General features: G+C 40.4%; 1 protein-coding gene across 5 annotated transcripts in view; it reads left to right on the top strand.

Moving 5' to 3' along the window:
* Positions 1-25,268, top strand: part of LOC308400053 (ELKS/Rab6-interacting/CAST family member 1-like) — a 148,822-nt gene that overhangs the window by 79,531 nt on the left and 44,023 nt on the right. For all 5 annotated transcript variants that reach the window (XM_080887531.1, XM_080887530.1, XM_080887529.1 and 2 more), the window contains one exon: positions 1,191-1,351. In XM_080887531.1, the coding sequence (XP_080743657.1) occupies positions 1,191-1,351 (161 nt within the window). The remainder of the gene's footprint in view (positions 1-1,190; positions 1,352-25,268) is intronic.

The raw sequence follows: 25,268 nt of genomic DNA, 5'->3' as shown, positions 1-25,268 counted from the left end.
TGTTTCGATCTCCTGAGCCTGACACCGGTGTACACAAATGTATCACAATATTAATGAGAAAACAACAGAGAACAACTTTTTGAACTCTGCCTTTCTGCATCACCGTCAGTGCTCTGGAGAGAGACGAAAGGAGAGAATGAGCCAGAAATTAAGATCATAGTGGTGGTGGAGAAGATGCTGAATCCCATTATAAATATCAGTCATAACACGCATTTCTTTATGGTGACTTGTTTGCAGAAATGTTTGAGACATCTTTCTTTACAAGCTAATCTGACGTTCAGAATCCATGTATGCAACCTAAACCATTCATACACATCTACAAATAAACATCTGTAGCCGAAACAGGCACGTTCATTCATCTTGTGAAAGCAACACTTTGTTTGGCTGTCTGTGTGTATGCGTGGCTCCATAGATTTAGCAAAGATATCCAAACATGTAAAGATCGGATGTGTATACATAACATGGTAATCCAAATAAAACTAAGGGGAAATAAGAAGAGAAGATCTCAATGTCTTTGTGGTTCAGGTCAGAAGAACTTCTTCCACATGGCATGTAATATTGTCTGAGCTCAGCAGTGTTTAAAGTACTACCCAGGGTGCCGTATCTGACTGTAAAGCTGTAAGTTGTGTTTTGCAAAATAAATAAATATGTTATTAAATTACAATCTCAGTATAAAGCAGGGACTGCACATTAATTTGGCTGTAAGGTCTCAGCGACAATGCTTCAAGTTCACCGTTTGTCTTTAAGCATTCAGAAAAACAGCGATGCAAGACGAATTTATGCTAATTTAAAACTTTAGAGGTGTGTAGTATATAACTAGGAAAGGAAAGAAAAAGGTTTCCAAAGAGAAAATGTGTGTGTGCTTGTGTGTGTGTAGTGGTTATGTCGTTGAGAGAAATCCACACTGACCTCACTCACATTAAACTGACAAACTGATATATGCCCAGTGAGAGAGTGGGACACAGAATATGTATCAGAGAAGAGCGGGAGAAAGAGAAACAACTGAGACAGGGGAAGGAAAACAAGGAGGAGGAAAATCAACATACAGTAGGTCATATATGCACCGTAATAGACGACACGCTCGCAGACATAAAGACTAATATGTGCAAAAAAAAAAAAAAAAAAAAAGGAAAGGCGAGGAAAAAAAAATGAGCCAAAATATTTACACTGTGTTAACTTGTATGTGTCAGGTGGAGGACCTGCTGGTTGCTATGGAGAAGGTGAAACAGGAACTGGAGGTGATGAAAGCCAAGCTGTCATCAACTCAACTCTCACTGGCTGAGAAGGAAGGTCACCTGACTTCGCTGCGGGCCGAGAGGCGGAAGCACCTGGAAGAGGTCCTGGAGATGAAGTAAGAAGAAGTCTTTCTCTCCATCTAACTGAAAAAAATTTAAGCTGTTACATTTGGTTACATTTCGTGTTTCTGTCCTTTCACGCGGCGTACGTAAACGTGCACAATGCCTCATAAAATCTATGTTCATTCAGTTTCATTCATTTACGTTTTCAGCCGTCTCATGTGGCTGCGTTATAGTTTCATCAAAACAGCAAAAAATAACAATATAATGGAAAAATAGTTAATTTCCCTCTAAAACTGTAAAAATGTGACCACAACATGAATGAATGGCGAAAATGATTGTGTGGATATTTCTCAGCTTGCACCACCTTATCACATTGTTAAAAATGTCTAAATACATTGTTGTCCCATTGAGCTTTTAAGGCATATTTTACAGTGTGCTCTCCAATCATGTCCCTGATCTTGAAAAGCGATGAAAGAGTTCGAAATATTGTCCATCCATCCATCTGCTTCCGCTTATCCTTTTCAGGAGAGAACCAATCGCACTTACATTCACTCCCACATTCACACCTATGGGCAATTTAGTGTTTCCAATTAACCTATCCCCACTAACTGCATGTCTTTGGACTGTGGGAGGAAGCCGGAGTACCTGGGGAGAACCCACGCGAACATGGGGAGAACATGGGGAGACCCCGGCCTGATGGTGGAATTGAACTCAGGACCTTCTTGCCACCGTGCTGCCCCCCCATTGGGTTCATTTAAATTTATATTAATTCTTTTACATGAACATACTCTGCATGGCTTTAGTTTCTGTGCGGGTTAGTGCTCCTATCTACTTGGTGGTGTGCCGACTGCCATCCACTGTTGGCAACACACTGACCAGAACCTCATACAAACTCTGAGTATAAATCATTTACCCAGTGAAATGTAAAGTCTTAGTATGCTTTGTGGGAAGCCAGACTGGGAAACCTGCTGCTTTTAGACATATCTCAACATTTTAAAATATTTTTTGGACTACATCGTTATTTAATAAAAGCGTGGGTGATGTCTCAAATGTCCTAGAAAATATTGATTGCTGTATCATACGTCAATATCTGGTCTGAAAATACAATTCCTAGAGATGTGATTTGTGGTACATTTTGCACACAGCCGTGCTATGTTATTCTCTTTAATGCAGAGGTTAACGTAAAAAGGCTGCATTCAGTTTTAGTTTAACAGTATAAAGTTTCCAAAGTTTCTCATTTATTCTCACTGCTTAGAATTTAAATACAGAACAATCAACTCTTGATATCTCCAGGGGTCTCTTCTGCTGCTTCAGTTTCTATGACTGGTCACATTGACATGATCTTCACCCGGCACCTCATTAACTCTCTCCTCTTATTCCTCCCCCTCTTTCTCCTTTTATCTTCTCTCTCTTTCTCTCCACACTTTAAAATGATATACTTAAGTACTGTGATAATGCAATAACCATGTACCGCTATAAAGCTCTCGTAATATGATTGATTACATTAACAGACACCTACACAGTCTAACTCAAGGTACGGTTTAATAGATGGGTTTGTAGCTTAAATGCAGCAAAGAGGAGTCCCTTCTGCTATTTTATATCCTCACTGAGACCTTACAACAAGGTCCAGTTTAGTGGAACAGTGCACTGGGCTGAAAGAGATGCCAAAGAGACTGTCAGCATGCCCTGTCTATTTAAACAGATTGTGGGACAGTCAACTGTTGGATCATGGGAAATGAGGGCTTCCATTGTGATTTAGTTTTCCTGAACTCCAAGTTTGCATTTTTATTTTTGTTCTTTTTTAGGGAGACAGTGTGTGTGTGTAAGTCTGTGCATGTCCATTCACAGTCCAGGTGAGCAGAGTTACGGACCGTTTTATTGGTGTAGCAATGACTCGTGTGATTATTGCAGGCGTCAGTGAATCAGAATGTGTGGTGTTGTGTTTGCATGAAATTGCGTCTGTGTGTGCGCGCACGTGTGCAAGCGCACTCTTGATTGATTTACCGATGTCAAGCCCTGTCTAGCATTTCTTTTATACATACAATGACTTCATGATGAATATTTACGTAACAGGCACAGACGTGAATAGACACACACACACATGCTTCTTATATCCTGTACACAGAGTTACAAACAGAGAACACACAAACACATATTAACGTCATATAAACACACACATACACGCTGACCACCCCATAAGTATAGAGTACCAGGAGTTTTTCACGGTTCAGAATCGTACTTCTGGGCATGACTACACACAGCAGTAACAGCATGATGACTGACTGCTGAAAGTTAAAAAAAGAAGTTTCCATTTTACTTGTTCAACGGTAAAAAACAAACAAACAAAAAGAATTTCCAAAAGTTTATTCTGTTCATCTGGACGTAGCGTTTTGTGGGAGAAATGTTTCGTCACTCATCCAAGTGACTTCTTCAGTCTCAGCTGACTGCAGGTTTCCCCAATCTCATAAACAGTATATTTCCATAATGACTGAAACCAGCCCAGTGAAGGAACAATGGGCTGGGAGGTCAGTTCCTTAATCTTAATTATGCAAATTCTCATGACCATTGATCAACAACCACTGACCAAAGCCCACTGATCAATGGCCTTGAGTCCCATTCACAGAGAGTTGGGGAATGGCTGCAATCACAGCATTGTAAGATGGCGAAAGATGTACCCTTAGGCCCCCTCCTCGATTCAGAGATGGTCTTTCCCTTTTCACGTAAATGGCCTCCTTGACTCTGCGCTCAAACCAGCGTTCCTCCCTGTCCAAGATGTGTACATCCTCATCCTTGAAAGAGTGTCCACTGGCCTGTAGGTGTAAATAGACTGCAGAGCCTCGGTCTTAAAGGTGCACCCTGTTTATGTATTTTCGGTAAACCATACAGACTTGGTGTAGACTCCCCTGGGTATAGCCTGCGGTATGAGGTCCGGTCAATAGGCTTGTCTTGTTCTAACTGCTTCAGACAGTCTATCGCCCTCTTCCTGTAGCCACTTCCTGGGTCTCGTTTCAGGGGCTCATAAGTATTTTCATCACTGAGTAGTGACAAAATTTTCTCATGATAGTCTTTCTGGTTTAGCAATACTGTGCACCTCCCCTTGTCTGCCGGAAGGATGATAATGTTGTTGTCATCACTAAGTGATGTGAGTGCCTTCCTCTCCTCCATGGTGATGTTGGATGCTGGGGGCTTTGCATTGCTGAGACAGGCCGAAACTTTCGTCCGTAGTTGTTCTGCTTCCACTTCTGCAATATTGTTGTTACGAATTGCTGTTTCTGTGGCTGTGATCAGCTCCACCAAACGCTACGTCCAGATGAACAGAATCAACTTTTGGAGATTTACTTACCTGAATGACTGAGCATGCATCAAGACAACAAAAAGAATTACTGTTAATCAGAGGCTTTAAAGATAAAGATTCCTTTATTTTTGCTATAATATAGGGAAAATCCTTTCTTCCAAAATCCAATGCTCACTTTTGAAATTCACCAGGTTATTGAGACCAGGGATGTCCAACTCATTATACATCGTGAACCACATGCAACCCACTTTGATCTTAAGTGAGCCGGACCAAAGAAACTCGCCTTTCCATCACTATAAGGACGTTTAACTGCGCATTAATTACCTTTTGTGAAAAAACTGAAATTTCTATTGTAGAAAAACAGGAACTTTTCTGTCATGTTTTTTTTTTATTATTCGATTTTTATTAGTAGAAAAAGTTGGCACACATGTACCAGAAAAACATCACAGCTGAGGAGGGGGAACTTCAATACAAATTGCCAGCCAGATTTTAAAAGAAAGAGCTGGCAAGATCATAAGTAATGGCACCGTCACATTTCCCCTTTAACGTAAGTCTGACATATAACCTATGGATATATTTGTATTAAATACTGTCCAGTGTATCAGTATAGGAATTTTTTGCTGCAGCAGCCACAAGAATCCATTATCGGTCAGACTCTAATTAACAATCTCAAGCAGCCAGTTTAGTCTGTGCATCATTTAACATCCCTCTCCTACCAGCTGAATGTATGTGTGAATGCGTGTATAAATATAGCATGATTCCCATGATTAAGCTCCTGTCGCCATTTTGTTCCAGCTTGCAACCTGAACTGTGAGGTGACTGCGTGTTTCCATACACAGATCAAACCTACTCTACATTAAACCAAATATTTACTCTGCTGATAACCTCTGCTGTTTCTGGAGCAGATAAATAAAGTTCAGTGTGACGAATCAGTGAATTATACATTCATTATGTGTCTGCAAATAATGACTCTCTCCCCCCCCCCCCCCCCCCCTTTTTTTTTTTTCTCTCTTGCCCTTGGCCTCAATCTTTAACACATATTCTAACTCAGCAGTGTGTTTTACTATTAATGTTTCTTTGTGTTGTTTCCACACATAAGAAACGTCAAGACAAATTTATAATTATCATCAAACTCTTCTTTTTGGTGTAGAATTTTCCTAACAATGAAACATTATGTTTGTATAACATACTGATAGATCAAGTCCTACTTTAATTAATAAAACGTCAGACAGACGTCTTTACGTTTGTCTAACTAACTGTTTATCTCCTTCAAAAATACTGATTATAGTTGGCACAGTAGTATGCACTGGGCTGTAGTTTGTTTGTCTTTTGGCTGAGTCTACTGTTTTCAGTTGGTATCTGTTTTGGAGCAACCTTATCAAATCTCTAAAAACCCTCCATGAATTGCCTTCAGGGGCTTATGTAATTTATTTGAGTATCCAACAACGCTGGATTTTAGAGCTCTTATATTTTTCATGCCGTTGCAGGTCTCTCCACACATTTGGGATAATGCATATCTGTGTCTGTTCCTCCTTAGTGAAAAATTTAGACATTTCAGGTAGCTGGTACTTGCCTCTCAGTGAGTTATGCCCATGACGCCATTGCTCATATTTTTCACAAGACATTAGAGTACGGTCAGCAAACACGTCATTTGTTTCTAGCTTTCTCCCACACGTGAAACATGAGATGTTTAAGGTGGCGGCGTCCCTTGTGTTCATATATCTCAATGTATTGCACATGAAGCTGTCTCTGCGCACACAGGCCGCTCTAACTCTTGGGGGTTTGATGTCTGATTTGCTGCCCAGTTTTACATCGGTGTAAGGTTTAATGTTGCTGTAAGACATGATATATGATACAGCATGTTTCAGTGGTTTCTTGGGCAAACACACACAAACACTCACTCCCATGCGGCAACATATACCAAATACAGCTGAGCGAATGTACATACTGACGTTCTGTCTCGCTCTCTCACCTTCTCTTGTTTCCTCCCTCCACACACACACACACCGATGTGAAGTTGTGAGGCTTTAAGTCTATCTTTGTGCTGTAGTTCTCAGCAGCTGGTACTATATGTCTTTACAGACTTTAATGCACACACACACAAGTACAAATACACAAAAAGAGCCACGCACATCTGCCCTGCAGGGTTCCAACACGTGACTTATTTTCTTCGGGGTTTATGCACATGCTCATTTTCTTCCAGTCTCCTTTGGGTTGATGTGCATGCGCGCTGTCATGTGTTTCTATAGTTTGGCATATGCAGGTGTGTTTGTGCGACTGTGTGTCGCAGCCAGCTGCAGGAATGTGCTGACAGTGTGTGCGTAACAGCAGGGTGTCAGGTCTGAAATCTCAATCTAAATGAATTAAAACCTATTTTGCTTTCTGCTGTTCAGCTTAACTGACATTTAACACACATCCCTCGCTCTGTCTTTCCCTCATTTCTATTCATCAGTTTCATACAAAGTCAAACACACACATCCGTGTCCATCTTTTATGGTTGCTGTATGTGTTGGGACAGTTTCTAGCTCCCAGTAAGCTAGAAACCCAGTACATGTGATGTGTTTGGTAATGTTTCAGTTGATGCAGCTGTTTTCGTTGTCCAAGACGAAGAGACAGTAAATCCAGCAGAACCATAACTTTAACATCTCCATCAGGACTCGATGGATGGAAGTCATCTCAAAAAGAGGTTCTTTTCCTTAAAAGGCTTTACAGTATGGACAGCAACGCCCTTTATGCCTTTATTTTTCACAGGAAAAAGTCTGCCAAGAAAACCTTTAATGCGAGGCTGTAATTTTACGATTTTTACTGTGATGACGAGTTGCTACATATTTCACCCCTTAACTCATTCAGCATGATAAGACCAGATTCTGTCAACACAGAAACACCCAGATTACAGTTAAACATGCCAAAGCAGTTGAACTTCTCATTCATCCATGCATTTTCTTGACTGCTTATCCAATGGGAGTTGCGGTGGAGATGAAGCCTCTCTTTGTTGACACTGAGCAAGAAGCAGAATACAATGTGGACAGGTCGCAAGGGCTACCACAAAAAGATAGACAACCACATACTAACAACTGTGGTCAATTTAGAAGCAACAGTTTACCCAAGGCCCAGAGGAAGCCTACGCAGGCACAAGAAAAGCATGTAAACTCGTGCAGGTTTCAGTCATCCAGGTCATGGTAGTCCTGAGTGCTGAGAAAATAAAGCAGCTGGGCTTCTTTAAGTCCCCGAAGGTGTATTAGCCACATCCAAGAGGCTTTTTTGATGATGGAGATTGGATCATCTCTGATGGAGAATCACTGGGACTTCACCTCTTGTGGTTGTCCCCCTGGAGGTGGTCCTGAGCGTCAATGACCCACTATTAATCATATAATGAACAAAAATGTGGGTCATTACCATCACTGGGGCCAAGGTGTGATACCTCTAAGCCCCACACCACCATCATGTGAGTTCTCGTCACCATCAGTTGTTTTAGAGCTCAAGAAGCCTCTTGGATGAGACGCGAAACATCTTTACAAACCTCCAGTTGCTGTCTTTTGAAGGACTCGACAAAAAAATGGAAGCTGCTACAGCAAAGACTCGGCCAACCAACAGGCTCAGCCACAGAACCTTGTTGCTGTCATGTGACAGCGATAACCACCATGTTGTGCTGGAAATCTGACACGGTTTGTGTCAAATCCACTTTTTATCAGATTAAATATTCTCAAATTTAAAGATTTGGTTGACCTCAGAACTGCACAAACAATGTACAAAGCAGCAAATAAATCTTCAGAACTTGTTCCAAAAAAGACCAAATACTCATGACCTGAGAGGAATCCTTATGTTCAGCAAGCCTCTAGTAAGGACAAATGTAAATATGACAGCATTACAGTCAGAGGAGTTAGTGTGTGGAACACCTGTACAGATGAAATCAAGAAAAGTACATCAATACAAAAATTCACACAATTGTTCAAAAAGAATAAATTGCATGAATATAGGAAATCTTCCTCTCAGTGACTGAGTTGTCTCATTGTGTCCTCATTTTTTATAGATCAAGGGCAGAGTAACCCAAGCTTAAGTGTTCATTAAGGTGTTTGTCACACAAATATAAAATAAGCTCAGAGATTAAGCGGGTGTTAAACACAGCGTGATTAGTTTATGTAAAAATGTAGTTTGTTGTTGTTCTGGTTTACGTGCTGAAAATGGTTTTATTTGTGTATGTTCAACGTGTTAGACTTGTACATAGTTAAACATATATTGATCAAATAATGTTGAATCCTGGATATGGATTTGTAAGCAATGAAATTTGAAATAAGGGGGTAGAAACAGGAAAACTTCATCCTACTCCTTTTCGAGCACACACATTCTGTAGACATAGATATATACACGAAAACTTAATGATTTTTAAGTTGTTTTTTTCTCTTGTTATTTCAATTATATTTGCATGTTCAAAATAAAATTCTGTCTGTCTGTCTGTCTGTCTGTCTGTCTGTCTGTCTGTCTGTCTGTCTGTCTGTCTGTCTGTCTCTCTCTCTCTCTCTCTCTCTCTCTCTCTCTCTCTCTCTCTCTCTCTCTATCTATCTATCTATCTATCTATCTATCTATCTATCTATCTATCTATCTATCTATCTATCTATCTATCTATCTATCTATCTATCTATCTATCTATCTATCTATCTATCTATCTATCTATCTATCTATCTATCTATCTATCTATCTATCTATCTATCTATCTTCCTTCCGTAGTGACCACATTTTCATATGACATTTCCATTCCAACAGAACTGGGTTTGTTGAGGTGTAAACTCTGGTTTCTTAATTCTGAGATTTTGGGTTCTAATTATGTTGCTCTCATAAAGGGCTAGAACACGATACATCATGGTATAATGATTAAAGCGTACACATGTCTCCATGATTGTTTTCTCCTCCTAGACGACTGGTATCTATAAATATCATTTCTTTTCTTGAAATCAAAAGCCTTGGTTTTTTATTTAAATTATTTTATAATGTGTCAAATGTTAATTTACCTAATTAAAAAGTGATAAGAGGAGAGGAGATGTGCAGGAGAGAACGAGGGGCTCACAGAGGAAGCAGCGGAAAAGACAGTAAAGAGGTCAGGGCAGGAAGTATAAGTCGCTTTAGGGGGGAAGGAGTAAGAGGATAAATTAAATGAAAGAAAGAAAAGCAGAAAATGTCTTTTTGGCAGAGAGAAAAGGAGAAAGACAGCTGTCCTACAACAACTTACAACATATCCAACAAAACTGCATGATATCCCAAAGAAATGATATTCCCTTCATCTCTGTCTGCCTTCCATCTTCCGTTCATCCATCAATCTTTGAGATGACACTTTATGGTTAATGTCCCCTCCTTTTACTTTCATGCCCTACCTTTATGCACAACTTTATGTCAACTAATTTATTGATCATATTTTTACCAGACAAGAAAAATTCACTTAACATTTTATGAACCTCAGAAATCATCTGTTGCACCAAATGTTGTAAACAGGTCATCAGAAAAAAAAAACACTGAAGAAACTCAAAGAAGAGAAGAAATCAGGGCGACGATGCACGACGTCAAGGTTTTCAGCAACAGGCAAACAAAGTCACTGGCAGCACTGGCAGTTATTTCCTTTCTGCAGAGAAAGACGCAGAACATTTTAGTTATTTAATCTGTGTGTGGGATGCTGCCTCGGGTTGAGAAAGTAGTGATAATCTCGTATTAGGAGGTGATTCACTGAGAATTTTTTTCCTTCAAATTCCCAGCAACACCAAACTCCATCTGGATATAATAGACCTGGATCTCCTGTGCGCACAACAGACTGGACAGATTTTAACCCACTAAGATGAAGCTTTTTAGTAGATTGAGAGGAAAAAAAATATCACATTTGTCTTTTTCACTTGTGCACACAAAGACTAGATTTTGAGCCTCGTGTACAATTAGGCCATAAAGAAAGTCTGCAGACACACGAAGCGGCTTCGCTGTCTTCAGTCTCCTGCAGTGAGAACCTTGGCCGATGCCTCAAGGTGAATGCTATAAATTCAATTTATTTCTCCTTAGCTGCTCTGTTCTCTGTTTTATCTCCCTACCAGACTCCTTCTCCTTCCCCCTGCGCCCTTTCCGCCATCCCTCCCTTCATTCCTGTCGTCCCTCCTTTACTTCATCTTTCAACCTGAAATAACTTCTCTCAGTCCATTCCATCCTCCTTTTTTGTCTCCTCCCTTGCATCCTCCCTTCCACTTTTCTTCATCTCTTTCCATTCATCTCTCCATTGCCATCCCTTCTTTTAAGCCTACACCTGTCTGGCAAAGTCATTATTGCCTGATTTCTGTTTGGCAAGCTGTATATCTCCCACCGTCCGTGTCTTCACCGTTGTCACTACATACTGAAACTAATCGATGACGTGTCGGGCTCTCTTTTTGCGCTTTTGCGTGTGTGTGTAGTCGAAGATCTCATTTTCGAAGGCTCTGTCAATGGAATGACATCTCTGCTTTTTACAGCTGTCACTAACAATATGGCTGCATGTGTAAGACACACACACACACACACACACACACACACACACACACACACACACACACACACACACACACACACACACACACAGTCGTTTACAAAAAAAAGGAAACAGACAGCAAGACTGCTGAGAAGCTTTCCCTCCCAGAGGAATGCTTGGAGATGTATACAAACACATACACACAGACGCATAAAAATACATCCTCCCACATGAATGCATGTACACATGATGCTCGTGGCAGCACACCAAGCACAGAGATGCGCTTTGATCCCCTCAGACAGCAATGAGATTAATCCACAGTGTGCCAAAGCAAGTCTGTGTTTGTGTGTGTGTGTGTGTAACAGACATGTTCAGAGCTTAGTATGACAAAAAGGGGCACGCAGTTTTGACACTTAGTCTTACAAGCTCAAATCAGGGCGCCACGCTTTATGTCTCGCTCTCTTCTCTCCACTTTTTTGTGCGCTCTGTATTTCCCTTTTGTCTTTCGCTCTGGCTCTCTGCCTCTGTTCTGATGCTTTTTTACTTTTTGTAGGAATCTGAAACATTTGAATCGGTAAACTAGAGACAATAAAAGACACGCTTCACTCAGAAGTTGTGTTCTTTTGTTTTTGTTTTTATTTGATTTTCTAAAAACAAAAGAATCCTTGTAAACCAGTGAATGTTTACTTTCATGTCGCTGGCATCATGTACGCTTTGTTACTACATTTTTTCGGACATGTAGCCCAATTCTTTGAATTAAACTCAGTTGGGGGGGGGGGGTTATATTTATAACAGGGAGATTACAGCTAAAAGAAACAAGTGGAGAGGAAAAACAGATAAAGGAAAAAAGGATGCGGCAAAACCTAAAGTTGCCTCTTTTCCTCAGGCTGATTACAGGTTGCGTGTGCCAGGCCATCAAACAGATCATTAAACAGCAATTAGAGGGAGGGAGTGATGAAGAGAGAAAACGTATCGAAAAACAGAAAACAAAACGTGGATTCTTTCAAAGCCTCTGATTGTATGTTGGAAGTGCCAGACGATTTCATTTCTATTCTGGGAATAATAAAAGTGCAGTATAAGACCGGCAGAGGAGAACCGAACAAACCAGTGACAAACCAGTCAGCTTCAGATGAAGCTAAAAATTGACCAAAATAGTTTGATGATTCAACTTTGTAATCAGGGTTAAACTATAGGTATAATGAATATTTGTAATGTAATGATACCATTTTCTTTTCAGACTTTTCCCTCCTTTTTGGCAAAGCTGGCTCGCAGTAAAGTGATTGTTAACTGAAATAAAATGATGGAAATGGGAACAATGGGTTATATTTCAAAGTGAAATAGCTTTAATCATTGTTTGAGTTTTGCCTTTTCTTAGTTTTGTGAGCAAGATTCACATTGAAAGATGATAAAAAAATTGTTTTAATTTGATTCTAATGTAAAGAAATAGCAGCTGTGTTTAGTGTTGCGCCGCATAAATCTAAAAATAGCGTTTTTGCTTCTGTAGAAAGTAAAGTTCAGTCACAAATATGAAGTATTAGCCTCTACATGTTATATATACTGTTGTCAAACTAAATAGACACATTAATTCACTGTAGTTCACTGTAATGAGCACAGTTTTTTGTCTACTAAACCAAAACATCAGCAATGTTGTAGCTGAAAAACAAAGTGATGCATTCTTGTCACTGGCTGGCTTTTTTTGCACAAATTAATGAGAATTGAAATCCACTGAGAAATCATGGAGGCTCTTAAACAGTCATAACCAGGAAAACAGTCAGTCTCCTTTCACTAACCAATGCTCTAAAACAGGGGTCTGAAAATCGAATGAGCTGTGGGCCACTGCTGGCGCTGTCATCTCATTGGAGGGCCACTTTAGTGTTCAAGTAGTACAAAAAACAAACAAACAAGAAAACACCCACAAATATTTCTGAAAATGTAGTAGGTAGTAGTAGTTTTTGTATAATAAGAAAAAGCTGCAAATGTATAATTATAATTTTATATAGTGCTATCATTTTTTCGTATTTAACAAATTAAAGAATGCAGACATAAGTGTGCACATTTTTCACTGCTAGTTAAAATAGTTTTCTTTACAAAGAATTCTCACTGCATTAATTATCTTATGGCCCTGAGTGAGCTGTTTAGGAAAAGGGACTTCACTAAAACAGGGATGACAGTGTAGTAACCAGCATGTGATGTTGATTAGGCAGCATGGATGCTATCTTTAGAAAATGAAGATCAATATCAAAATCAATAAAATTGCCCATAATCGTGCTGATGAATGAAGATAGGCACCATGAAATGAAGGGCAAAGGTTTGATGCAAAACAAAAAAAGAACAGCCATGTGTGTGTTTTTGTGCACGGTGCGCCACAAGAGAGTTTAATGTGCCACACGGCCGGCGTTCAAGCTCTACAGCCAGTGATGGAGTTTAACTGAATGCTTGTTACGCTCTAATTACAACATGGGTTGTCTGCTGAAGGGCAGGCTCCCTCTGTGTGCAGCAGGTGTCAGCTCAGTCGTCACTTGTCTGTAAATATCTATGAATGTCGGCGTGATTTGAAGATCAGGGTATTTTGGTTTTTAAGGTGTTATTAGAAGATGAGTATTCTAAGTGTGGTCTATTGGCCAATGACCACCTCTGATAGCACATTATGTTGCCCATAAAGTACTGTAATATATTTAGCCCAAGCATAGTTGATGTAGTGAAATGGCAAAGAAAAAGTACACAGACAATTACATCAAGGGTCAGGAAATGTATCAGTCTTCTCACTAACGATTCAAAATCTTCAAACCAGTCCAAAGAGGACAATTAGCAACATTAACCACCCGCCTCTGAACAATAAAGTGTTCGACATGCACATTTTTCCTGTAAAGCCCTCCATCACAAGCTAGCTTCCAGAAGTGGTAGTCATTCATCAAACCTTCGAGAGCCATGGATTAGAAGATGTGAAAGTTGCATCCAACCTCCGTCTACTTCCCCTTAATCCACTGACACGCAGTAGCGTTGTATGACGCCGATAAAGATCAGCCGAAAGATTTCAGTTACTCTTACGTAGTCATAAGATAAATTGCACTTCAGTGATCATGTGGGACTCACAGGTGTCCATTACTTTCACTGGTTAATATGGCAGGAGTGAGTTTGTGCTGACAGATTGTAAGCAGATGTCTTGGTCTCAGTAACTAAGCATAGAAATGGATTTACTGTAAAGAACCACAGTGAGCACAAAGCTGCAGCTTTGTCACACTTCTTTGTGTGTTTCTGTGTGTGTGTGTGTGTGTGTGTGTGTGTGTGTGTGTGTGTGTGTGTGTGTGTGTGTGTGGTCTCATGGGAAGAGCAAACTCCCGCACACCATAGATAATGCATTTTTACACTTTTCTTATTAGTCACAGTGTGTGTTTTTAAGTGTGTGTGTGCGAGCGTCTGAGCGACAGACAAAGAGAAAGAGAGGTGAGGGAGCGGGAGAAGTTTTTTTAGAGGGAAAAAAGGGAGCGAGAAAAAGGGGGGAATATGTCAAGAACAGATCCTCATTCTGTCATGCAGTAGTCCCACCTGCCCTTCTCTCCGTCTTGCTCTCTCTTCCCCTCTTACTTCCTTTGTCTCTCTACCTCCCTTTCCTGTGTCTGCTTCCCTGCCTCTCCTTCACGTCTCTTTGATTTGTTTTCCCTCCAAATCCTCCAGTTATTTTATTCCCTTCCCTGTCAATGCTGTGTATGTGTGTGTGTGTGTGTGTGTGAGTGTGTTTGCCATCTTGCTGTCTTTTTTTTTAAGCCTCTCTGATGTACAACAGCTCCTTGAGGGGAGCTTTTCTCTCCCTCTCAAACACTCAAGCACACACACACACAGATATCCTATGCACCAGCTTTAACCTATTTCCCTAACACTTGCCTCAGATGGTCTCTCATCCCGTCTTCTCTCTCCATGCTAAATTATTCATGTCCAGCATCTCTGACCCACTTCCATTATAGTTTAAGACACAGACTCTGCTCTCAAAAAGTTCTTGCCCAAAAAATCCTGCTGTTCTCACTGTGTTGTTATACATCGGGCTACTTTAATCTAGGCAGCGTCAGTCAAACATAAAACAAAGTCTCTACCAAATCAGGCTCTGGCTGCTGTGCTGACGGCAAGCGGATCATTTTTTCACTCATTATTATTTTTCTCAGTTTTTATAGGCTTGATAAAAACGTATGTTTTCCAGATCAGTAAACAGGATTTGGATTTTGGCATTGAATTAAAGCTTCGAGGCCATTCTCAGCTGTAATTCCCGATAATCATTTTATCATTCTTCTGCCTTTTCAGCATAGCGTTATCCCTTTGATGTGTTTATTGCAGCCCTAGAGAACTGTTTCAAAGTTTTGATCGCACATTACCACGTCGGTAGGTGTCGATAATTTTCCCTAATAACCTCAGTTGTATAATGTGGTGAAGTGAAACTTTGTGTTGGCCCTTCTGCAGGAGAGCGCTACAGTAAATAGTTTACTATAAACCAGAGATTTATTGGCTTAACTTTGATGGTCCACACATGGCAGGCCAGTAGTAACAAATGTTTCATAAAACCTGCTCCGATGTGTGCGTTCGTTGCACTGTGTTTTCTCTTGTAGGGTTATAAAGCAGAGTGTTTGTGTTTGGGAGTTTGTGTAGTGTACTGCAGTGCAGTCTAAGAGCAGAGGGCAAAGTGGAGCAAAGGCTTGCGTTACAGGAACTATTAACTCCATGTCAGATATAAATCTGGCTGTATATATTTAATGTGTGTGTGTGTGTGTGTGTGTGTGTGTGTGTGTGTGTGTGTGTGTGTGTGTGTGTGTGTGTGTGTGTGTGTGTGTGTGTGTGTGTGTGTGTGTGTGTGTGTGTAAGAGAGAGAAGCAGAGAAAGTGAGGGAGCTGGCCTTGAAGCAGATGAGTTGTCTACTTGCTGGTTGTCCGCCGCAGGACAGAAGTTGTCAGCTGGGAGAGAAATACTACCCACTCAGGAGACCCAGAAAGTGTGTGTGTGTGTGTGTGTGTGTGTGTGTGTGTGTGTGTGTGTGTGTGAGAGAGAGACAGAGAGAGAGAGAGAAAGAGGAGAAATCTATTAATTTTACATCCTCACGGACAATTAGATTATGCACAGTCATGAGCAGCAGAACCAACCAAAGAGATGTGCTTATGCATGCGAGGATTGTCGGAAACAGAGCTAAAAGCGTATCAGCAAAGGTTTAAAAAACAAAAACGAGGAAGTCTTTTTTTTCCTTTCTCTATCGCAGATTTCTCCAATCAACATCTTAGCACTACCTCTGTTTCTGTGTGTCTGTTTGCACAATATGTGTGAGTTCACGTGTTGTTAGCCACAACTGACAGACAGCTTTATTCTTCTCATTTCTACTTTGCACTCTCCTCTTTGTAAAAAATTATCTTTTAGCTGACATTAAACAAAAATATCACAGCCAATCTTTTGCCCCTTCGCTGCTTCCCTGTTTCTTCCTCATGCACAAACAGCCCATTCTCACTCCCGAGGCGTAACATGCCGACGTTTTGTCACGTCCCGCGGTGTTCCTGAGGAACGCGAAAGGAGACCTTCGGCGTTGTATTCCAGCCCTAAACCTAACCTTATCCCTAGGCCTAACCATAACCTTTTTCCTGACCTTAACCAGGACTGTAATGATGTTAAATAGCGTGTTTCTAAGCGATTTGAAGAAAAAGAGCGAACATGTGTAGATTGAGTCCATACGGTTCTCATATTTCCTCATTTTTCCGAGGTCGTCATTTAGGAACGTGGTGGGTAGCCGAAAACGTAATATGTTGACGATTTGTCACCTAGCGTAAAATTTTACGCTTTGGGAGTGAGAACGTGTTGGCACAAAAGAGAAAAAGCAGGAAACTGGATTTTTTATCATTAGTTAATGGTATGCCTGTTCACACAATTTCCAAATTTCATGTGTCAATTTTTCTCTAAAGTCACCTTCAAGCTAAGTTGGTAAGGTCTGAAATTTTTTTAACCCTGGAGAACCAATGGGGTCGGCTCTGACCCCATTGGTTCTCCAGGGTTAATTTATGTTCTTCAGTGTGATGTGTCTAAGTGTGATCTAAGCCTATCCAATTAGTACCTTATACGTGTCTGTTAAAAACAAAATATCCATAGCACTTGATTGTCTTAATTCCTTATCCAATACAGGATCACAGGGAAGCTGGAGCCTACCCCAGTAGGATATAGCCTGTTCACGTCAGCAGTCTATTACAGGGCTAAAACAGAGAGACAGGCTACCATTCACATCTACAGCAAGTTTATAATCACCAGTCAACCTAACATGTGTGTTGTTGGACTGCTGGAGTACCCAGGGACAACATACAAAACTACACACAGAAAGGCGCCCTAGTCTTTTTCAGTAGCCACTGTCACCTCATAGCAAGATGGTCCTGGGTTCAAACTACCTACAAGCAGGACCTTGCTGTGAAACTACACTGTTCACCACTGCAGTGCCCTCTTTTTACAGCAGGGCTCAAAATGAGCACATTTACACATTTTATGCCCTGACACATAGACCACAATAAGGAAAATTTGAGAAAAAGAACACCTGATAAAGGTTTGATCATATATTTCTTTTTCCCCAGACAAATTTGTATCGAAGCTGAAGTAAGAAGTTGAAGTTTTATAGCAATGCTGTCGACTTTAGTTTGCCAGCTTTTGCTCTAGTTTATCTGGAGCATCTAAATTGGTTCCTTTGGCCTGATCGACTCATCTTATTGGTTGGTTAGATAAAAAACCAAAAAAAGCTCCGTTCTATGCAATGCAGTTGGATATATTTTAAGGCATCTCTTCAGCCTATAAAACAGAAACCAGCTCACAAATTTGTAATTCTCTAACTTCTTTCATCTTCTGGTGAAGCAGCTCAGAAGTGGCATGGGCAGATCTACAGGGTTAATGGAGAGCAGACACAGTCCTTTAACTGCTACATAAATTCTATAAATAATAAGAATTATCTCAGTTTGTGGAGATTGGAATGAGTTTGATTTTCTTTGTTTCGCTGTTTTCAAAACTTTCCTGTCTGCTTTTGTTTAAAGAGAACCAAAGCACTGATGGTTAACGTGATTATAGAGTGTAATTAACATATTTTTCCGAATCCCCAGTCGCCAGCTAAGTGAATTTGCTGTTTTTGCTTACCTCGAAACTCACTTATTTGTCAACACTGGTCAAGTAGGGGTCGAGCTGGTTTTGCGGGGAGTACTATGCACCATTGGGAGAAAAAACTAAAAACTATATCAAAGTTTAAGTGCGATTAAAAAGTCTTAACAATTCATGAATATTGTTGTTTTTTTTTTAAAGAAAACGTCCCATCACAGTGCTTGACACGCACCGCGTAATACAGGGGTTAACTCGGGCGTCCCGCAAGCAGCCTCGAGGGTAACCAGAGCAGACAGTGTCACAGAAAACAATGGAGAGCTTTTTTGTTCAGTCGGAAACAGAGAACAGAGAACGGGGATTATTTCTAAAATAGCTCTGTGTTTGTCTTTGAAAGAGACTGGCCAGTATCACACTGCACTGAATCTACTTTACAGACACAGGGGCACACACACATACACACACTTCAGTCATATAGACACTAATGCAAGGAATAAGGCTTTGAATACACACAGAGAGCCTGTGAGCATGCACATACACCCTTACACAAAATACCAATGCAGTAGTATAGGCACAAACACACATATACACATGGCAGATTGCATTAAAGGGCAACAGCATGAAGAGATAATGCAGCGTACATGGGAAGCTGCTTTAGTGTGTGTGTAGAAAAATGCGAGCGATCTAAGACCAGGCATTAGGGTTTGTGATAAAGTGAGGGGCCTTAAGTGGTTTTAGAAAGGAGAGAGCCCCTGTGTGTGTTTGTGTGTGTGTTGGGGCTGGGGTCAGGTGCCTGGTGCATTTGTGTATATCTGCTTACTGTCTGCCTTGTCGCCACAGCGATGACATCATGGCACACGACCGCCAAATGACGGAAAGAATTCCTCCAGTCTTCTTTACAGACAGAGAGATAGCACGAGTGGTGAAGGATGAGGGAAAGGAAATGATGGAAACGAGAGCTGCAGTGTGGGTGGGGAGTACTGATAGAGAATAAGTGAGAGAAATTTTAGATGGAAACTTGTTAATAACTTGTAAAAAGCTTAAATGAAAACATATGGACTGTTTGTAGGACTGGAATCTTTAGTCAGCATTTCCTGGCCAATGAATTACACCGATAGTTGACAATTCCCAACAGTTTACATCCCTTTATGATAAGAAGGCTGTCCAATATAGCGAGGTGGTGGATAAGGGTGGTGGTCATTGTCACAAGCAACCTCAATCTGGTTGCAAAGCCTGCATGCCATCACGCAGCTGCAGTTGTTGGAGTAATAAATATATTTTCCTACTCCAGCCTGTCTTGCATATATCATGTATTTAATTTTTTCCCATTGTTATATGTCTCTAACTTTAACCATGATTTATTTTCCATGACCATAAATTTACACATAAAATTATATTGAAGTGACCACTGGCAAATGTTTTTTGAGAAGACAGTAAATCAGTTCCTGGACTAGACCGAAGCTCTTTGGCACTGAAAGCTACTGTCGGGATTTACAGAGTGAAAAGGTAGTGATGGAAAGGTGTGGACAGAAGTTATTTTTGTGGCTTGTGTTTGTGAGAGTTTCAGGCTAAATCTGGGGAGAGGGGATTTAGGTGAATTATACGTCATCATCTGCAGTAAGAAATATTGATAAAGTGTGTAAGTGTATGTGTGTGTGTATACAATTCCTGATGGTGTAAAAGAAAAAACAATAAGAAAACATAGAAGTAGAGCAAATGTAGGCTACCAGTCAGATTCAGGTTTATGGTATTCTATAAATGTGACATCTACTTTGTGCATCTCCTTACTGTTCATGCTGTCTTATAAATTTCGTCAATGGAATACACGTTCCCCTGTAGACTCCATTTACCTTGCCCTCACTGACCTCAGTGAATTTCAGATATTCCTTCTGTGAGCAGAATGGACATTGCAATTATGAGGTTTTTTTGTTTTTTTTTAGCAGCAGTTGCTATTTACTTCCTCCACTGACACCTGCAATTTCTACCACAGAAAACATCTCATTCTTCTGCCTCTCTGTGGTCTGCGCTGTCATGTTTTTTTCCCCCAAGAAAACATAAATACAGCTCCTACGTTATATTTGTCCGAGTACAAGTTCCAAGCTGTGTCATCATTTTGCACATTAGTAGATGAGCCCCAGAACTTTCCATTGAAATCTGTGCTTTTTTTGTTTCCAGTTACAGTCTCACCCTCATTTTTTTCTGCTTAGTAAATCTGATCCCTTGTCTGGCGATAGGATGTGGGGGAAAAACGGGCAGGTGGACCAGTATGTGTGAATTTACGATGACAACTCAGTAAACTTATCATTGGAATAGTTTTTAGTGTTTTTCAGTGTTTCTCATGTCATGTGGAAAAGAAAGTAATCATGGGACCAGACTAACCAGACTTTACTGGTAGGAATTTAAGAATCTAAGTAACAGCCAGGTGCTCCTAATCAAATGCACTTCATTAATCAATTAACAGCAAATGCCAGCACCTCTATACAAGCATTCGTTTTGGCAATTTGCTGATCTGGAGCATTTAGGAGTATATTAATACAATTGCAGGAGTGGACGTCCCAGCAAATTCACCCCAAGGTCAGACCGTGCAATGCTCAGACGAACTGCAGAAAAAACCCAAAAGCTACATCTCAGACTTTACTGGCCTCAGTTAGCATGTTAAATGTTGAAGTTCATAACGGTACAATTAAAGAAAAGAATGAACAAATATGCTTAGAAAGTTTCCAAGAGATCTTCACTCTAAAAAGTTTACACCAGAGAACTTCCGGAACAATGTTCTTTGGACAGATGTGACCAAAGTGCAGATGATTGGCCATAATGCACAGCATCACATTTAGCAAATACCAAACACAGTGTATCAGCACAAACACTTGATATTAAATGGGGGTGGACGGGTGATGATTTAGGCTTGTTTGGTCACCTTGCAGTCACTGAGTCAGCTATGAACTCCTCTGTATTTCAAAGTATCCTCAGTTGTGTCAAATGAGAGGCCAGCTGTCCAAAGCTTGGCCTGTTAAGGTGCTTCAGCAAGCTAATGAATTATGGGATGGAGCTTATTCCATCCAACAATAATCTTTCAGGAATCTAGCTGTGAGAATATTATTAAGTTGTCTCATCAGCATGTTATATATGATGTTATTTCAATGGCAAATCTTTTTTGGTTCACCCACTGCACCATCACAGCAGTGATATTGAAATAAATAACAAGGAATGTGTTTTTCTGATACAGTGCTTTTGTTGGCTTAACAGACAGAGAAAAGAGCTCATCAACACAAAATCCTATGACAGATACCGTGTGTATATATACACTACTGCCAACACAACGTCAAGTAGTCACTGAGACGTTTAGTGTAAAATTACCATAGGATTTAATCCAAAAGGTGTATTCCAAAATGGAAAACTTACAGTATTAAAGAACTAACCTCTTTAACAAGATATTATTCTTTGTTAGCAGACCTTCCTCCATCCTGTTGCTTCGGAAAGACTTGAAAGGGGAGTTACAGATCTAAGGCTGCACGTCCACTGGGACCCTTTCCTCCACAATGTGCTGGCTCCGTTGTCTTTGTTATTTTTAATGATAAGGACAGATTGCCAACAGTGGCAAGAGCGTACTATGTTTTAAGTGCCCCTTCACAGTAGAATCATCCAAAGATTCGGCAAAAGAGTGCTGCACTCGAAACAGTTGTCTTTAACAATTACATAGCAATAGCAGTAGCCACAACCATCAGTTGTCATAAGCATGTGCTTAGCTGGGAATGTCAAGCATAGAGAGTGTGTTTCTCTCTCTCTGTGTGTGTGTGTGTGTGTGTGTGTGTGTGTGTGTGTGTGTGTGTGTGTGTGTGTGTGTGTGTGTGTGTGTGTGTGTGTGTGTGTGTGTGTGTGTGTGTCAGACGGAGAAGAAGGGAGAGCCACAGACAGGCCCAGAATGAGACAAGTGCATCTGGAATAAATATCATTTTATCACCAGGGGTTTATAAGCGCCTTGTGCTGGCAGGTAACCCTCAGATATGGTATAAAACTAGACGCACTGTTAGCTTTAACAAGAGTAATGTTCCATTAGCCTCTCTGCATACGTGTGAGTCAGAATCTGTGTACCGGTGTTTGTATAAAAGGAAAGGGGAAAGACTGTGAGACTGTTCCAGTGTCTCACAGTCTGGAATGAAAAAGTCCATGTGCTAATGTTTGTATAAAAAGTATTTAATTGATTGGCTCACAGACGAAGAAAAAGACCATTCTTAGTAATAGCAAGGAAAAGTATTTCATAGAGTTAAAGACGCTTATTTTTTTGATTGCATGATGCGTAGTGTGGTATAAAAACCTTAAACTCCTAGGACCTGGCATCCACATATGTGGATATCACATTTTGGGTTGTCTAGACCAAAATACTAAATATTGCTATACTTACGAGGACGTTATACTACCACTGTTCTATCGAAATTTAAAGCGAGTGTCCTCATATGTGCATCTAATTTTTCTCAGAAACAAAAATCAGGTTAAAAAAAACCAAAAAACATAATTCTTTGTTTTTACATTCATCAGGCCCCAATCAGCCCAAATAGCAAAGAGAAATTAAAAATACATGCCATGAAAGAGTGCGGGTCTTAGGAGGATAAAGAAAAGCAATACATTAATGTTTAACTGGCATAAATGGGACTAAATATCAATCTCATATAGTTCACTGATTGCTCTTTATTTTAAATTTCATATCATAATAAGAATTTTAGTTATTTCTAATATCAGCAGGTCTTCTCATGGCTCATAAGATAAAATGAAACACTAATACATGCAAATGACATTTTTACTTACTGAGTTATCAGTAAATATGCTGCAAATAATTAAGGCATCAAACATATCCAAATGATATTTGTCCCTAGTTTGTAGTGTTTGATCTTCACCTGTAGGTCTTTGATCTCCCTCCCTCCCTCTATCACTAAAAACAAAAAAAAAACCCAAAATATTCAAATAACTCATTTTATTATTAAACACTGGGATACCTGACAGCACCTAATTTGGCCAGGAAATTAATCTACCGACCCATGTCCCAGCTTCCCCTGTCAGTTTAGATGCATGATAGGACATTTGTACACTGACAGTTTGGTCCATGAGGTTGACCAAAGAATCTGTGGGTCTTCACACAGTCTAAACATGTAATCTGTCTTCATTTAGACACCCTCATCACTGCATTCCTTGTTGCACCGCTGTATCTCTCTGTGTGTATGTGACAGGGTGAGAGGGAGGGTTTAATTGCGTGTTGAGTAAAGAGAAAAAGCGCTCAGAAATGGAATCTAAAAAATGCTAATAAATTATACCTCTGTCTGCATCAGCGTGGATTTCTGTGCTTTGGCTCAAACATTATGAACACCTCTGCCAAATATGCTGTTACTTTTTCACGTGTTGCCAAAAAAGCTCTGAACTGCTAAACGATGGACTCTATAAGACCACTAAAGGTGCCCTGTGGAATCTGGAAAAAGCTGGAGCTGCCGTTTTCTAGCATATCCCTCAGAAAACCAATTACCAATTTCACTTCAAGTCTAATACAGGGAGTGCAGAATTATTAGGCAAATGAGTATTTTGTCCACTTCATCCTCTTCATGCATGTTGTCTTACTCCAAGCTGTATAGGCTCAAAAGCCTACTACCAATTAAGCATATTAGGTGATGTGCATCGCTGTAATGAGAAGGGGTGTGGTCTAATGACATCAACATCCTATATCAGGTGTGCATAATTATTAGGCAACGTCCTTTCCTTTGGCAAAATGGGTCAAAAGAAGGACTTGACAGGCTCAGAAAAGTCAAAAATAGTGAGATATCTTGCAGAGGGATGCAGCAGTCTCAAAATTGCAAAGCTTCTGAAGCGTGATCATCGAACAATCAAGCGTTTCATTCAAAATAGTCAACAGGGTCGCAAGAAGCGTGTGGAAAAACCAAGGCGCAAAATAACTGCCCATGAACTGAGAAAAGTCAAGCGTGCAGCTGCCAAGATGCCACTTGCCACCAGTTTGGCCATATTTCAGAGCTGCAACATCACTGGAGTGCCCAAAAGCACAAGGTGTGCAATACTCAGAGACATGGCCAAGGTAAGAAAGGCTGAAAGACGACCACCACTGAACAAGACACACAAGCTGAAACGTCAAGACTGGGCCAAGAAATATCTCAAGACTGGTTTTTCTAAGGTTTTATGGACTGATGAAATGAGAGTGAGTCTTGATGGGCCAGATGGATGGGCCCGTGGCTGGATTGGTAAAGGGCAGAGAGCTCCAGTCCGACTCAGACGCCAGCAAGGTGGAGGTGGAGTACTGGTTTGGGCTGGTATCATCAAAGATGAGCTTGTGGGGCCTTTTCGGGTTGGGGATGGAGTCAAGCTCAACTCCCAGTCCTACTGCCAGTTCCTGGAAGACACCTTCTTCAAGCAGTGGTACAGGAAGAAGTCTGCATCCTTCAAGAAAAACATGATTTTCATGCAGGACAATGCTCCATCACACGCGTCCAAGTACTCCACAGCGTGGCTGGCAAGAAAGGGTATAAAGAAGAAAAACTAATGACATGGCCACCTTGTTCACCTGATCTGAACCCCATTGAGAACCTGTGGTCCATCATCAAATGTGAGATTTACAAGGAGGGAAAACAGTACACCTCTCTGAACAGTGTCTGGGAGGCTGTGGTTGCTGCTGCACGCAATGTTGATGGTGAACAGATCAAAACACTGACAGAATCCATGGATGGCAGGCTTTTGAGTGTCCTTGCAAAGAAAGGTGCTATATTGGTCGCTGATTTGTTTTTGTTTTGTTTTTGAATGTCAGAAATGTATATTTGTGAATGTGGAGATGTTATATTGGTGTCACTGGTAAAAATAAATAATTGAAATGGGTATATATTTGTTTTTTGTTAAGTTGCCTAATAATTATGCACAGTAATAGTCACCTGCACACACAGATATCCCCCTAAAATAGCTAAAACTAAAAACTACTTCCAAAAACATTCAGCTTTGATATTAATGAGTTTTTGGGTTCATTGAGAACATGGTTGTTGTTCAATAATAAAATTATTCCTCAAAAATACAACTTGCCTAATAATTCCGCACTCCCTGTATATCCAAACCCTTGACATTTTTTGCCTAA

The sequence above is a fragment of the Rhamphochromis sp. 'chilingali' genome, assembly GCF_963969265.1.
Source record: "Rhamphochromis sp. 'chilingali' genome assembly, chromosome: 7".
In the NCBI taxonomy this organism is placed as follows: Eukaryota; Metazoa; Chordata; class Actinopteri; order Cichliformes; family Cichlidae; genus Rhamphochromis; species Rhamphochromis sp. 'chilingali'.
Note: the sequence above shows the minus strand (reverse complement) of the source record. Positions and strands in the feature narration are given on the sequence as shown.